General features: G+C 40.0%; 1 protein-coding gene across 1 annotated transcript in view; it reads right to left on the bottom strand.

Moving 5' to 3' along the window:
- slco5a1 (solute carrier organic anion transporter family member 5A1) overlaps window positions 1-17,396 on the bottom strand; it is a 42,262-nt gene that overhangs the window by 15,517 nt on the left and 9,349 nt on the right. The window contains exons 3-4 of the mRNA XM_086151275.1: window positions 6,113-6,245; window positions 5,814-6,028 (exon numbers count right to left, since the gene is read on the bottom strand). Of these exons, the coding sequence (XP_086007401.1) occupies window positions 5,814-6,028; window positions 6,113-6,245 (348 nt within the window). The remainder of the gene's footprint in view (window positions 1-5,813; window positions 6,029-6,112; window positions 6,246-17,396) is intronic.

Here is a 17,396-nt window from a genome sequence, read left to right as displayed (position 1 = left end):
ACAAATCATTTAAAGTATCACAGTTAAGTCACCGTTAATGAGCGTTATTTAGAGAAAACAAAAAAGGCTGTGCAGTTTACAAAAGTAGCTAGAGCATGATAATGATTTACAATTACAACATTTGATTGGCACAAAAACAGACAACTCAAAAATATAAGCATAAGTATCTCGTTACATATGAATAAATATTTCAATTTCACACAACACTGACCTGCAGCAAATACACAATAGTTATGATTCCTTTTCAGATCACATATGATGATTTATCTAAACATTCCAGTTGTCTTTCTAATGAATTTACTGTGGCTGTAATAGTAGCATGAAATTCGATCTGGCCTTAAGAATCTGATTACACATTACCAATACCATGCAAGCATGTGGATCATGTGTATTAAAGAGGTCACTCCTTTATAGTGCCACTAATATCCTTAACACCAGAGTGACTAGGATCAAACAGCTGAGGCACAACTTAATTGTTTCCATTGCTTCTAAAACCTATGTGACTTTGTGTTTATGCTTGTTTTGTTGAGAAATTCACCTTTTTTTTGTCTCCACCATGGTATAATTTCTTACGTCCAGTGAAGTTTTTACCCTGGTGGACATAAATGGCCAATATGATTGAATTCTATTATTTTTCTATTGTTGCTGTGAGCAAAAAACAAACCAAGCTTTGCAAATCCAGCTTGAACGCCGTCATCCTTGGTTCATCATAACAAGGGCAAACATGCCCCTTATAGCCGCTTGAGGCTGCTGTCTTTGTGATTTTGTTGACATAGTGCAGAATGTCTTCTCATCCTGTCACTCAGAAGTTGTGTGGTAAACTAATACATTACTGTGACGAGGCAGAACGAACAGCTCCCCAATCTGAACTGAGTAGACGAGTATCCCAAAAGAGACAGGAGGCACATTAAAAAAAATCCCCACAAGTCCTCATGATGATTTAAGTTCTTACAAACCGCTTGAGCCCAGTATAACACTCATGTGACTCAAAGACTGGCCATGTAGGTGAAAGGCTTTCACCTTAATTGAAGCAGAGCCACACTGTCTGTAAGTTGAGGCCATAACACATTAGTCAACTACATTACATGCCCATTTTCTAATTCTAAAGTTAGTCAAATTATTTTAAATGCTCCAATGTGTTGAAAAATGCAATTAGCATTTCAGCTAAATGAAGCTGGAAATGTGTTCTAATGAAATGTGATTTCCTATCAGGGTCACATTTAATTATCAGGAAATTTTAAAGCTTGTTGGCGACAGAGTTTTGCAGTAACAAAAAAAAGAAAAAAAAAAAGAAAAAAAAAAAAAGAGAGACAGAGAAAAAAAAAATCTACTGTATCTAGAAGCTAATCTGAAGGAGCAGACAAACGTAACTGGTAACATTTAAGGAACAGTCCAAAATAGTCTGATCCATCAGAAACGAATGCCACCAAGCTTATCAGTTCCATGACTCAGTCCCAGCATGTCGTTCTGATGGTATCACGTTGCAAAACAATTCTATAAATCCCAGGCATTTACACTCCTGGAGACTTGGAACAAGTAGGAGTCGCAGCAGGGTGGCTTCATCTGATCGAGAAAGATAATGGGTACAGATAGTCCTAGTTGTACGGTTGGAAACACCAGCAATGTGCTGAAACATCTTTCTACACAACATGGGCTTACATTTCAGGAATGCTGTGTATTCGACAGATGGGAGCCGCTGCTTCCCAACTGAGTGGTGCGTCTGTTACCAGGAGTAAATATCTTGCATTACGATGGCATTCCCACCATGATGGAAGACACCAAAGTAACAAAGACATCCTTGCAGAAATATTACATAAATATGTTTGAATTGATAATAATGAGATTTTATTGTTGATTTGACCGAGAAGCACATTGCTACCATTGTTTTTCCATTTGTTTTCCTTTCCACTGCAAAGGTCACTGCAAATATCTTATATTGCATAAATTCTTGCATCATTTTTAAGGGGGTAGCAAGATAACTTTGTCTTGAATGTCCCAGCCAGACTATAGGGAATTCTTCCCAATGGTCACTGGGATACAGTTCGTTCATCTTCTTTCCTACAGTTTAACTATGATAACTGGTACAGGAAAAAACTGCCATGTTTTTTTTCTCTTCCTCCTCTCACATCAATGACCCTCAAATCCTACCATGTAATTTTAGGTGATTTTAACCAAGTTTTCGTTTCATGGAACAATACTGATGAAAGGCTGTGGCTCTGATGTGCTAATTTACATGTACAGCATTTGTGAGAGAAGTTGGGGTTCACTACATTTAGTCCATACAAATTCACACAAAAACACAAAACAAAGCAAAACAAACAAGTCCAAGAACAATTATGATTGTGCAGACAATTATCAGGTCAGGAAACATCCCCTTCTACAAATAAATTATTGGTTACATAAAGCAACAAGCAGATTTGAAATTCAGGGATTTGTATCAGCCAAGAAAGATGTGCCATCTCTCCTTGACCACAGGTATCTATGATGCAAAATAGAAGAGGGTGGACACCAAAAGAAGCATTGATCACAGCCTTTTCAAAATAAAAATAAATAAATAAATAAATAAAAATCAGTTGGAAAGTTGTATTCTTTTAACCTAATCTTTTATAGGTTCTGACACAAAATTCAGAAATTCCATGTCTAGGAACATCTTGTCTGACTGATAGTACAAGGGGTTCCTCTAATTAGGCTCTGTCCAGGAAACTAATCACTCATTCGACGGCAATAATTTTGACTTTACGATCTTCGGGTTGTTATGAGAGCTTCCTCTGGCTGATGAGCTTCACACAGCAATACTACAAACACAAAGGAAGAAAAAGAAAGGGCAAAAAGCATGTATAGTGGCTTAATATGCCATTTAATGAGGAGTGTATTGTGAAGTTGGCCAGCCCTCACAGAATGGCACACTGCTTTGATTAAGGTTAGCCATCTCAGCACTAATTCAACTAATCTTAGTCTAGGTGAAGAAATGTAAGCATCTGTCAGTGTTATCCCAGATCAAAGATAGGAGTAATATAGTGATGCTAATTGTTTCATTCCTGGGGTGCTGAGTTGTAATCTTGTCTGGAAGGGGACAGATGGCCAGATCCTGTCAGTGTCTCCAGCAGCTGCTCTCTCAGCCAGACAGACCACCGGGTCGTAAACGTTCTCACAGTTGCTATTTTTTTGTGAGAATCTATTTCATGATTCATTTGACCCGTTTTTGTTCAAGGGAGGTCAAGTCAGTCAGCGTACTGTATATCCCTCATTAGTTTTCAAGTTTCAGTAAAAAGAAAAATTTTTTGATATACAAAGTTTCACCAGTGAGCAGGTGATGGGTAAGCTGTTTGAGTAAACCGGGTCTATTGATTGGATAAATATTTTAAGCTATTTTTGTCAGAGGATTTCCTGGTTCCTTTAGATATCCATCTTTTCAATGACTAAATGCAAAAGGGTTTGACGAATGTTGACTGCACTTGAATAGCCATACACTGCAAATAAATGCAAAGGGACTTTGGCTAACTTATATATTGCTTATGTATTTTAGCTAACCCTTTTACATTGTATTTTTGAATGAATCCATTCATAGACATTCTCCCTCAACCCCTTTCCCTTAGTTTACTAAATTAAGTTTGCTCAATTCACAGATCATTGGATTAAACACCTTGACCTAGAACCAGAGGAAGAGATTTTGGTGCTAGTATTTGTTCACTGGAACAGATACCCAGAAATTGTGCTGGAGGTTGTTTGTAGCTATGTAGTTCTAATATTTCTAACTACAGACTTAACTAAGAGATCCTATTAAGGCTCAGTTTCCTTCTTTTCCATATATCTCTGAACTACATACACATCACTATGTTGAATCATTTTATGTAGAGTAGCAGAAGGCTAGAAATAACTGTATGGTTATGTATAGAGGCAACTAATATTGAACACACATACTTGTGTCATATGCTACTGTGATTCTTCAATTCTACAAGTGCCAGATGCGGCAACTGCCTCTACTGTGAAGCTGATTTTCCTTTTTAAGCTGTAGATTTACACCATTTATTTCTTCAACTACTGCAATCGCCGCGTTAAAAATGGAGTGATAAAATATGTTATGTGTGTCATGTTGCAGAAATACTAACACAACCTCAACCGTGCAACTTTGACCAGGTCATGTAAGAACAACTGTAATATCAATTGTGGATGAGTCATGTCATGGCTGACACCTGATCAAATGAGGTCAGCCAGTTTGATACAACCTTCACTTGAATGTAAATTCCTTACTTAGATTCATTCTATTCTCTGGCACACCATTGCTAAGAAGAATTCAATCAATGCACCGAAAAACACAATAAAGGTATTAATGAATTTAAATTTGATGCACTACCAAAGTATAACACTTTTTTTCAATAGGATAAACAGCATATATTGTTCCATATATAAAGACCAGTTTATTTCTCTTCCACCCCCTGGTCTGATGAAGACATGCAGTCCAAATATTGGCCAGCCAACAATCTTGCATTGTATCATCAACTCTTATTTTATTGTTCAGTGTGCATTGGTTATCAAGTGTTTTTTGTTGTTGTTTTTTTTGCTTTATTTCCTATGCCATTTTTTGTTCTTTAAAATATCTGTTAACCCCTTGAATTGCATTTGACTTGTCCTGAAGTCACACAATAAAGAACAATTGACTGATGTGTTGTGTTAATGTAAACTGTGTCAAATTAAATCATATCTGTTTATGCTAACATAAGCAATAAGAGCTGCTGGCGATTCAAATTAACATAGAATTTTTTTTTTTCCCTTATTTCAAGGTTGCTCCTCTTCCCTGTGGTCTGTGTGCAAAAGGTATGAACATTGGAAAAAAGCTAGTTTCCAACAATGTATGAACAGTGGGCTGACATACACTATCTTAATAGTGTTGAATTCCGAGTAAAGTTCTCATGTGATTACTGGATCTTAATACATCAGAAAATACAATTAATTTGCCACAGATTGACTTTGGATTTATTTTATGAATAATAGCAGTTGTTTATCATCAATATTTAATGGAAGAAATAAAAAGGAGAAGAGCAAAAATATGTATACTGAAATTAATTGGGCACACATTCGAGTTGTGTTGAATTTTGTCTTTTAATATGACAATTCTTAATATCCATACCCTCAGGGTAGAGGGTATCAGATATAAATGGAATTGTACCTGATTAAATACAAGTTAGTATCCCTGACAGATAGCTCACATTTGAAAAAGAGAACTCGGTTTATTGTTAGCTTTCAGTATTTGTGCTTGTGTTAGTTTGCTCTGCTGGTGAGTCTATCATCTCTGCATGGAAATGTGACAGAGCTCCCCTGAGAGCTCATTTAAAAAGGAGAGTGAAAAACCTATCTAAGAGCAGTGGAATAAAAGAGGAAAGAGGGAAACACTGGAGCGAGATTCAGAACAACCAGGGGGCTTTTCCAGGGAAAATAAGAAATGCCTAATGTAACTGGTTCAGAGGGGAAATAAAAACTAGCATAGCACTGACACAAAATTTGGGCTTACATATGCAGCCATTAAATCATACCTCAACTCACATGCTGGCAAAGTGTTACTACTCTGAATATGTATTGAAGAAGTGCAGGGCCAAATATCCATGTGATCTGACAATGTCAGCAGTCAATTACCTGCTTGTTAGGTAAGTATGTACACAACCTCTTCAATCACTACGCTGTAAATAACAAATTTTTGCTTTGATTGGATTATAGGCTATTTGTACATCAATAACTCACAGCTCCTTCTCAAAAGACACTTGTGACACTATGGACTGAAAGTTGGAAGATGGAGGCTGATATTATCTGTTACTCACCTTTGATGTCCTTCCCAAATCCCATGGAGGAGGAGACATTCTGGCCTTTGCCACCGGACTTTTCCTTCATCATGTCATCGTCACTGGACATGTCGCCAGGTGAGCCAATCTTTTTCTTCTTCTTTTTGTGGCGTGGAGGCAGCTTTTTGGGAAAGGCAAACATTGGAAATATGACCAGAAGCATGGCTATGGCACACAAGAGAAAGCCACTCCACCTGGGGGAAAAAACACGGGATGTTCCATCACATAAAGGACAGGCTGATCATAAAACAGGTATCACAAAAGAAGGAGACATTTACCAGTTGCCAACAAATCGGGGGTCGCTCTGATCAATGTTAACAAGAGTTTTGGGGTCGACATAGAAGCCGATGAGAACGCCTCCAAGCAGGTAACCAGCTGCAGGTCCCAGAGCTCCCATTACGTACATGATGGCTAGAGGAGACATGTCAAAAAGAAATACAGATATTTAAATGACAAAACTCTCTTTTATACTGGAAACAAACATTTTTTAACAGAAGGATCAAGATGTTTAATTGTCATTGTGAATGCACAGTGAAATATCGCAATACATATGGATACATTTATGGAATTATTAAGATAAGGATACTGGATTTTGATTTAGTTGCTTTTTTGCACTGCCTGTTATTCCCTTGATGACCCTTGATGTTCTATGTGAATGTTTCAATTGGGACAAAGGGAGCAGCTCATTACCTCTGTGCACAGGCCACCGTCTTAAGAAACACCTGGACTGTGATCCGTAGGAACTTTCCAACATCCCCTGAAGTCATCTCTCACTGCCTCTGTAACCTCTTTAAAAAGTGACCTCAAAGCTTCATAGGTCTTGCATTGACCCGAGGGCACGCCTGCAGCCTCTCCACACCGAACTCCAGAAGTAACGCAAGCAAAACACGAACCCCCGGGGGATTCTTAGACAGTCACCAAGGTTAACCAACCACTGCGTCACTTTGCCACAGGAAAGCTAAAACTCATTAAAGTTGGAAACCCTTGGTTGGACGAGTGGAACAAACCCCTGCAGACATCCAACAGAGACACAAGTCAAACCCATTTACCAGCTGTAATCAGTAGGCAAACTTCTATAATTACACCTGGAACATTGCCGCCAGCTGTCACGGTGTGTAAGATTGTGCATGACTGAGCATCAGCTCTTTACAGATGAGTGTGTGAGTTCGCATTTAAAGATTTTATGAATCTGTGCAATACAGGCTTGCATTGTAAAACAGACAAGCATAACAGGCATATTGTTTAAAACTAGCTTTCCAAGATGCTGGCATTAATACCTATCGTTGGCAGAGTGTCTACACTCGTGGGGTTTTGTGCAGGTGTTTCTCATGGACAGTGTGTTTAATATTAAGACGGCAGGTGTGCTGTGTGTCCATGCAAACACTCTCAGTCTCTTCTTTCCCTAGATACCAAAGAAGCACCTTCTCTCTCCTAGATTATATAACAAAAGAATGCATAGGCACACTATTCTCCATCGTGTTTTTGTTACGCTGGAGCCTCATGTTATCTGTTTCACGAAATGTTTCACCGAATGTCCACATGCTGTTCCTCCATCTCAAGTCAACAACATGTAACACTGCCCAAACACAGCATTTCCAGGCAAAAATTGTTTTCAGTGTAGTATGATACCCCCTTCTCCTTGGGTTTTGGCCGAAAGTGCAGAAATGTACTCTTTTGTTCCTTTAGTGAAGTTTCAACAAGGACCCTGGGCCGAAATCCTTATCTCACCTTAATTAAATCATGCTTTTCACTATAAATGCTATTGGGGGAGGGCAGGAAAATATTGCTTAAAGAACAAAAAGACCCTTCAACAAATCCTCTTATCAGCCCGAGGCAGACACATACAGCAGCAGCATGAAAACAAAGTGCAAGAGAACAATGGTCAATTTCATGGTCTGAAAAGAGTGTATGCATACATGTGTGTAAATCGGGGTGGGACAAAATATCCACACTGTAGTATGTCATGGTATCCTCTCGCCGACATACTGAGCCACAGTTCGTTTTGAAAATCCTTTATCTTATGGGTGTTCAAAATAAGCTCTAACCTCCAAGTACTTCCTTGAATCAGTTACATAGCTAGTTAAATTAAAGGTACCATGCAGAATTAGATTTCCATTGATCTGTATATTGTATATTCTGTATGCAAGAACAAATGCAGAGGATTCATCTGAAAATTACACGCACACACACACACACGCGCGCGCGCGCACGCACACACACACACACACACACACACACACACACACACACACACACACACACACACACACACACACACACACACACACACACACACACACACACACACACACACACACACACACACACACACCTTACATACTCTTCAAGTGTGAGTGACGACATCGAGAACAAAAATCCAGAAAAACACAATTTATGATTTTTAAGTAATTAATTTGCTTTTTATTGCATGATATGAGTATTTAATAAATCAGAAAAACCAAACTTAATATTTGGCACTGAAACCTTTGTTGGCAATTACAGAGATCAGACGTTTCCTGTAATTCTTGATCATGTTTGCACACACGGCAGCAGGGACTCCGCCATACAGATCTTCTTCAGATCCTTCAGTTTTCCAGGCTGTCGCTGGGCAATATGGACTTTCAGCTCCCTCCAAAGATTTTCTATGGGTTTCAAGTCTGGAGACTAGCTGGCCCACTCCAGGATTTTGTGATGCTTCTTACGGAGCCACTCCTTAGTTGCCCTGGCTGTGTGTTTTGGGTCGTTGTAATGCTGGAAGACCCGGCCATGACCCATCTTCAAGGCTCTTACTGAGGGAGGAAGGTTGTTGGCCAAGATCTTGTGGTACATGGCCCCATTCATCTTCCCCTCCATACAGTGCAGTCGTCCAGTCCCCTTTGCAGAAAAGCATCCTGAAACAATGATGTTTCCACCGCCATGCTTCACAGTTGGGATGGTGCTCTTGGGGTTGTACTCATCCTTTGTCTTCCTCAAAACACAGCGAGCGGAGTTTTGACAAAAAAAGCTCTATTTTTGTCTCATCAGGCCACATGACTTCTGCCAATCCTCCTCTGGATCATCCAGATGGTCATTGGCAGACTTCAGACAGGCCTGGACATGTGCTGGCTTGAGCAGGGGGAGCTAGTGTGTGATGCAGGCTTTTAATCCATGACAGTGTAGTGTGCTACTAATGGTTTTCTTCGAGACTGTGGTCCCAGCTCTCTTCAGGTCATTGACCAGGTCCAGTCATGTAGTTCTGGGCTGATCTCTCATATTCCTCATTATCATTGTTGCCCCGGGATGTGAGATCTTGCATGGAGCCCCAGGCTGGGGGAGATTGACCGCCATCTTGAACTTCTTCCGTTTTCTAATATCTGTGCCAACAGTTCTCACCAAGCTGCTTGCCTGTTGTCCTGCAGCCCATCCCAGCCTCTGTAGGTCTACAATGTCCTTGATGACCTTACACAGGTCCCTGGTTTTGGCCATTGTGGCGAGGTGGGAGTTTGTTTGATTGAGTGTGTGGACAGGTGTCTTTTATAATGGTATCGAGTTCAAACTGGTGCAGTTAGCATCGGTAATAAGTGGAGAACAGGGGGCCTCTTAAAGAACGAATAGGTCTGGGAGAGCCACAATTCTTACTGGTTGGTAGGTGATCAAATACTTATGTCATGCAATAAAATGCTGACATAAAAATCATACAATGTGTTTTATTGGATTTGTGCTTTAGATTCTGTCAATCACAGTTGAAGAGTATTCATGATAAAAATTATAGACCTCTACATGCTTTGCAAGTGGGAAAAGCTGAAAAATCAGCAGTGTATCAAATACTTGTTCTCTCTACTGTGTGTGTATTGATGTACAGTGTGTGTGTATACACACACACACACACAGACACACACACACACACATACATACATACATACATAATATGTAATTAAGATTTCAGCCTGAAGGTCTGTGGCAGTGTTATTCCTATAAATCTAAAAGCAAGAACATGACTCACATCTCCAGGCATGAACGCAGGTGTCTATCCCACTTTCTCTTGCAGATCATGTTTTCTCCTTAAACCTCTTTCTCTGTGCCGTTTCTCATATCCTGCTGGTTACAAAGTAAATTCACTACAGCAGTCAAGCCATTGTGCAAAGTAAGAGGATATTACACACCACTGACAATGATTAATTATGGTAGGCAAGAGGGGCAAAATGTTTTATCTTTTTATCTCTAGCTTCTAATGAAAAACTGTCTCACAAAAAGCTAAGCTGGTTCATCCCACTCTTTAATTGCACTAAGCAAATTCATTTGCAAAACAAGCAGGGAACACATTTTGCAACACAACGGCCAAGTAAAGCTATGCTGAGCATAATTTTAAAGATTTCAATTTTATATCGTTTGGGACTAAGATCCATATCTCCAATACTATTGGGAATATCCTAAGGCTGTAAGCACAGGAATCTATGTGACTCAGGCTGATGGTTCAATGATAACATTTATGTTCTTCACTTGATATGATGGACAGTTGCTCAGTTGCTCCACATGGTTCCTCACACTCAAGCCACTGAATTAAGACAATTTATTTCAATATAGTGGAGCTTTGACAAAATTAATAGAGCTGTTTGCCCATCACAAAAAAACTGAGAGCTGGGCTTTGGTCAGGGTCCTGCTTTCTCAGGTTCCTGGGGACAACAATATTTCATCCCTCTGGGGTGATTGTGCAAAAGCCTGTCTTACCACTCTATCAATCATGTTAACAGTTCTCCCTGACTGGAAGACAAGAGGGGTCATATTCCATGCTCAACTCAATGTCCCGTCATCACAGCCTGGCACCAGGCTACGGCATTTTAGGAACAGTGGGGACACTGTAAGCATGAAGAGACTCAAGACCAGTGGCTGGGCTGAAGGGCGGCCAGCGCAGAGCCATAAGATTGAGAGATATGCTGGCACAGCAGCAGCGTTCCATCACACACACACATGCTGTGGTGGCAGACGTTAGTGAAGCACAGAGGTGCATGCCAATGAAGAACACATGACACGCCGCAAGCTCACATTACTCATTACTCAATAGACCTTCACCGCCAGCATGTGAAGGACAATACATTATAGGCTCCTTATGGCTTTCTGCATATGGCGATAATAGATGAGAAGCTCTCCATTGCTGTTATTGGTTTTCACTCTTTTACAAAGGCAGCATCTTACATGGCCATTCGGTCTGACTTTCAATAAGCGGTAGTAATTTTGTGCTGACTAGGTTGTACAAATTAGATACGCATGAAAAAAAACAAGGAGTCAAAAATGAAGTCAGAGAGCATGCGTGTTCGCATATTAGAAGAAGAATTCAATTTCAGGAACAACATATTGCGATTTGAGATGATGTTTATCACTCAGGCTCAGGAAAATGAAACACACAAGACTCAGCACGGAGCACCAGAGTATCAATGACAAGTCAGTGCTTGAAATGACTGCCAAGGTCAGCATCTCTCAGCATCTTGAATATACAGACTTTTGTTGATGTATAAGGACACGTGACAGAGGAGGTGCAACTACATCAAGGGTAACAGTGAAGGAGGGTCACAGCTAGAGAGTTTTATAGGGCATCATTGACCCCAATTTAGTGTTTCAGATCCTGGGTTTATGATGGATGGATGCCATAGTCTCAGAAAGTAACAGAGGAGATTTACACGACAGTAATCCAGGGGGGAGAAAGGCAATATAGTGAGAAAATGGGAGAAAAACTCATAAACTGAGAGAAGCATCAGGGGAGGGAAAGAAGAGACAAAGAAAACCATGAGTTACAAAGAAACTGAATAACATTCGAGAGGGCGAGTTAGGGGTGCAAGAACAGAGAGGAAGAGAGGGAGATGGGGAAAAAAGGAGTGAGCCGCAGTCTGTGGTGACTGATCCTGCTGTGTAACTGAGTGATAAAGCTTGCTCAGCAACATCCCTCTCATATCTAACCTTCAGGGACCAGCTCTGTTCTGTTGTCTCGGCTGTGCCTCCTCCACACTCTGCTGTTCCTCACTCTGTATTCGGGATCTACACTGACTCATTCAGAGTTTCTTTTCTTTCAGACAAAGACAAAAAGAGATGCATAACTGAAATAATAAACATGAAATTTCTCAATATCACACCACTTCATTTACAGCTTCCCCGTTCTGAAAGGGGATGTCCTGCAGTACATTCAAAGAATTGTGGCATTTATGTCACCCAACTGCTTTCATGGTTTCCTTGAATGGAATGCCTTAAAGGAATTTCGGGCATTACAATAAAGTGGTGTCCTCAGAACCCCAGCCCCACTCCCTGCATTGCTGGCCTTCTGCTCACCTCGCCCCTGAAAGACAGTCTGAGAAGAGGAGGATGGAGGATAATGGAGGAGTGCGCAATGCAAACACACCTCATGAGAAAGCACATTGTATCTATTGAAGCAGCTCCCTGGTGGCCAAACTAATTACCACAGACTAATGTTTTGATTTAATTATGTTGACTAAACAAAGGACAGCACATTCATAGACTAATCTGAGCACTGGAGTTAAAGCCGACAATCTATCATACATAGGAGTCACAGGCTCAGGTAAGCCTACAACTCAAAGGCTAAGAGAACATCAACTGGTTACAAGGGGTCTCTGAGCGTGTTGACGTTTACATATGATCAGAATTTGTCTGTCACCATTACCATTCAGTAAAATGCAGGAGTAGTATGTGCACAACTTCCTGGCCCAGAACGAATATGAAGTACTCCACCTGACGGGTGACCTACAAAGTCCAGTGAGCCACCAAACAATCTAAAGAATGGCTGGCATGCAGGCGCATGACCTTGAATTTCACTTCAGTGATTTACAAGGGACTGTCTAATCTCAAAAACATGGAATCGCATTGTTTTCTGTATATTATGAAGAGCTCCATGTTAATTTCTGTCACTTTATGCTTAATGTTTTACTGAATCATTTTGACCTGGGTCAAAATCATTTTATCACAATTTCTTGACTGCTAGCAATCTCAATGAGCCGACCTTTTTTTTTTTTAACAGGAGGCTTTCTACCTCATTTGATCAATCAGCCCTAACTTCAGATTTCTGATTCGACAGTCCCCTGGAAAGCTTGACATTCTTTTGAAAGTGTAGCTGCAGGTGACAACTGCATGATACATGATCTATGCAGCTGTTGGTGTTAAATAGAGAGGGACACTGCTCTATGTATCCCTGTGTTAGGGGGATCGATTCAGTCATGTGACCTTCCCCGATGGACAAGAGGCGGAAAAAGACAATGAAATAGGGGGACGATACCATTGTCATGGCAACTTGCTGACATGGCAGTGTCTTCTTACAAGTCCTAACCTTACAGTTTTACCCAGAGGGCACGAACGGGGACTGTGGCCTCTCACATATACATCTATACTGACACACAGGGTGGTAGGAAAAACTTCATTAATATGTATATGTTATTTAGACAAAACATCCAGAATAAAACACTATATAACAAAGGCAGTGTTTTGTCTGGGTTCATTTGTGTTAAAGGGCTAGTGCATTATTATTACTTTCACTTTGGATCATGTTCTGTATCCCGAAGGCTGATATGGCCGCACATCAAATGATTTCCCAACCATTCACCGTATAGTTGTGGGAGAGTGTGGCCGTTGCGTCTTTTTAAAGTTCTCAAGTATTAAGTATTGGCTCAAAATGTGTAAACATACATGATTTGTTCTGGATAAGAACACACATGGACAGAGTTACATTAAAAAGGAAGAGAGGATGGGACATGGCATGAAAGATGACAAAGTAGGCAAAGCAGCAGAAAAGAACATTCACATCACTTTTAAAAGAACTGCAATTCAATTCCACCCATTATTGTGTACTAAACAGGTAGCTGATTGGAAATGTGGAGAGATAAGTTGTATTATTTGCCATTCATTTTTTGCTTGTTACCTGTGTTAAAATCTGAGTATTACAATCTAAGACACCGGGCAAAAGCCCTTTGGAGATGTTTCATTTCATCATAGGAGACAAGTGCAACTTGGGTAGTTTATTGATACATTTGTTATATATAAGAGATTATATTTATTAAATCCCATATATATATATTATCTCTGTTCATGTGACTGTGACGATTGCAAAGTTAGTTCCACATGGAAAAAAGGGAGTGGGGTAACTGATTATAAATAATTCCAAAAGAGAGACAATTCCTAAAGGTGTCGGGCCACTGTGAGCTCCTCCAGCGTGCCTTGGCAGTGGGAATGAAGTGCAGTTCCTCCAAAAATACCACTCCAAAGTGCCCCATTGGTTTTCATTTGGGATGAAGTGTGGTGACAGTAAAGGCCATCATACCAAATGATTTTTCCGCTCATTCAGTGAGTGCTCTTTCTGTAAAGTGGCACCTGCTCGTTGTCATTTATTCAGGTTTTTCCTTTTTTTCATCCATCCGTGTGGCATAGAATGGTCAAGATTAAATCTTGAAGTATTGAGCGCCAAGTGTAGTAAGACATCGGATGTGGTGAATATTTTAATGGATCAAGTACAGAAACAACTTTGATCCTGGTGTGTAGTCGGTACTGGCCGGTACAGGCTAAGACCTCGGACTTTAATAGGGAGACAAGTCTTCAAAGAGCTCCATGATCAGAAACATCTAAGTATTTCACACTTGTAAATTGACATTTAGGCCACCCATCAGGCTTTTGTGCTGCTTTAGAACCATATCTTACTATAAGCCCCTTAAACACAAACATGACTAGTCACAAGGCTGGCAAAGAACTCAATTTTTGCGTCTACCATCTTTCCTTGCCTCCAACCTTCTGTGCCGAACACTGTGACCCTTTCTTTCAAGCATGTGCCAGCTGTTTACAGTGTATAGCCTGATTTATGGTGCAGGGGTAAGAGATGAGAATAAGGACAGGTGAAGTTCCATTCCATAAATCTACTTCTCATGCTCCACTGAAGTGATCGTCACTCTTTCTGAATGACAGCCTCCTCCATTGTTTATTCTTCTATTCAACAATTTTGAAAGTGGTGAACAAACAGAGTAATTATCATGCAAGCTGCTATATTTTCAAGCAAGCTTTTCAAAGATTATTCTACAATACAGAGCATGCATATGTTTCTTCCCAACTGAGGACTGGGTAGAGTATCCTTCATCAGTCCCTACATGGGTTTGTATACCCTATAATATCATTTTTAATGACTGAATAACAGAAGGAGCAGCAAATGCAGAAAACAATTTATCATAATACTGTTACAATACAGACAGTCCACGGGAAACACGACCTGCTTTCTGGGGGGAATCAATCTACCCACATCTTTGCCGCATATTGTCAGTGCATTTGTCACTGATCCTGTCAGAGTCCAAACGACCATTTTACTGACACTTCTGATGCTGGTGTAAGGCTTCTGGATCTGCACTGACAGCAAAAGAGACCTAATCTGCTGTGTCTGATGTTCACTTAAACGATGGTGGGAGTGCAGCTGAATGCAAAGTCGCAAAGTCAAGTGGGTGTCCAATCAGATCAGGACACTTCTCCTTAAATAGGAATTAATAGCCTATCGCTCAAAAGCCTCCACTGTTACATAATTTAACCTCCATGCTCCAGTATTAAAGAACTGTCTCCTTTAGATATTTCTCTTAAACCATCCAACTTTGTGATTGTCGCTTTCATCCTTTTGGCCTGAAAAAGGAAAACAGAGATCAATCCTGAATCTTTTCAACCCGTAGAACATAAAAGATCAGCAAGATAACAAGTAGAGTCAGACAATCCACTTACAACCTTTATTGGTTTTTTGACCAAGGGACAGATTGCTATTCTAGGTTTAGAGAAGTCATCAGATTTGGGTGATTACTGATAGTTGAGATTTATAAAGGACTTTCTATGTAAAACTTTTCCAAACTAATTCCACAGTGGGGTCAGGCAGTGTCTGTAATCGAATGGTGGACCTCGAAATGAAATCCGATAAGGCAGAATTCAGACATGTAAATTACTGGAACACCCAACCAAAATGTCTAAAGGATTAGAGTCTGTCATTTTAGAATTTCAGTGAAAAGGCACTTGAATCAGCTTCGACTTTTCATTCATAGTTCCAAGTTGCTAAGTTCTTTACTTATCCACACTGATTTTAGCTCTGATTTTACACCCTGATCAGAAACAAATTGACACTGCAGAACTAAGTAGGGAGGATTCAAAGTGGTTGAGCCAATTTTGCTGAGATATCTTCATTATCTGGTCAGCTGAATATCTCATAGCATAGTAAATGAGGAGCGGTGGCATTAAGAGGAAAAATATGGTAACCAGTATGAGGGGAAATCCAAAGGAAGTTTATCTGAGAGAACTGGATCTTATGTTTCTAAATATTCTGTTATCTATGTACATTTGCAACATAGAGCAGTTTTTGTTACTTTGAACATCAAGGACACATGCATCCAGAACACTTTTGGAAACACCTATATCTTTTCTTGTGGCAAAATATCACACCAGGCTGGGTTCATAAATATATATTGAATGCGTTCTAAATGAAACCATTCAGGAACAAAAAATCTCTGATATTAAAAAAGGTCACTGAACATCCACAACCATAAGAAACTAAACACCGCAAAGGTCTGATGACTTTGAAAGTTTTGTGAATAAGGAGTATGAACTTGACAAGTTGCTACTTGGTGAGAAAAGAAATTCGGGTGAGACACCGGTCTAACTTATCAGCCAAAGACTGTGATGGCTGCTGCCTGCATTGTTATACTTTAAGACGCATGAGACTCTGCTGAACACAATGTTATAAATTGTGCGCAGTGTCGAAATTGTGGGTTTAGCGCAAAGCCCATCACCACTTCTTGTTTCCGTTAACGAGGAGATAATTTTCTAGCATATGAGAGGGTAGCAGAATATCTTATAGTTGATATCATGAATGAAACATCTGGGTCAGGACTATAACCTTCTGAGCGGATGCGATATATGTGTGCGTGCCTGTGTGTGTACATCAGAATAGTGTTTGGATTGGATTTTGTCAAGCAGAAGCTTGCACCTGCAGCTTTTCAGCCTGCCTAATTTACAGACAAACCTCAGCAATCTGGTCCATGATACGAAAGCAGAACCCCCACCACTCTGCTTGCCTCCCTCTGTGAGTGCCAAGAATTTAGCCAATTCATCAGTACATCCTCCTCCTCAAATCCCAGTAGGACTACTCCTTAACAGGGAAATGAGCAAGAAAAAATACTAGTTTCTTATCAGATACAGAGCACAGTTAAAATATGACCTCTTGTTTTAACTTGACGGGTCATTTGCAATCCACATTCTGTCATGTCTTGGCTTATTTTCATTCTCATTATTATTATTATTATTTTTCTTTGCATGCACATGTCATTTTTGAATGCAGTTCTATAACAGAACAATAAGAAAAGACGATTTTCTTACTTTTGGACAGTAAAAGGCTGAAAGAAGAAAAAGCTGCAGATGAATTGAAGATGACCTTAACAGTGAATCTGAAGTGCCTTATGGTCAGTGCAGTTCAACGACTGTGGCGGAACATAGAAGATGAAGGTGCAGGCCTACATTAATCCGCACTTTGGCTATAAATGCAGCAAAGGGGAAAAAAAAATCTTGAGGAAATGTTTCGGT

The sequence above is a fragment of the Fistularia commersonii genome, chromosome 8 (assembly GCF_037954325.1).
Source record: "Fistularia commersonii isolate RoL2024-O1a breed Wild chromosome 8, RoL_Fcom_v1.0, whole genome shotgun sequence".
Classification (NCBI taxonomy): Eukaryota; Metazoa; Chordata; class Actinopteri; order Syngnathiformes; family Fistulariidae; genus Fistularia; species Fistularia commersonii.
This window is presented reverse-complemented; position numbering and strand designations above follow the sequence as displayed.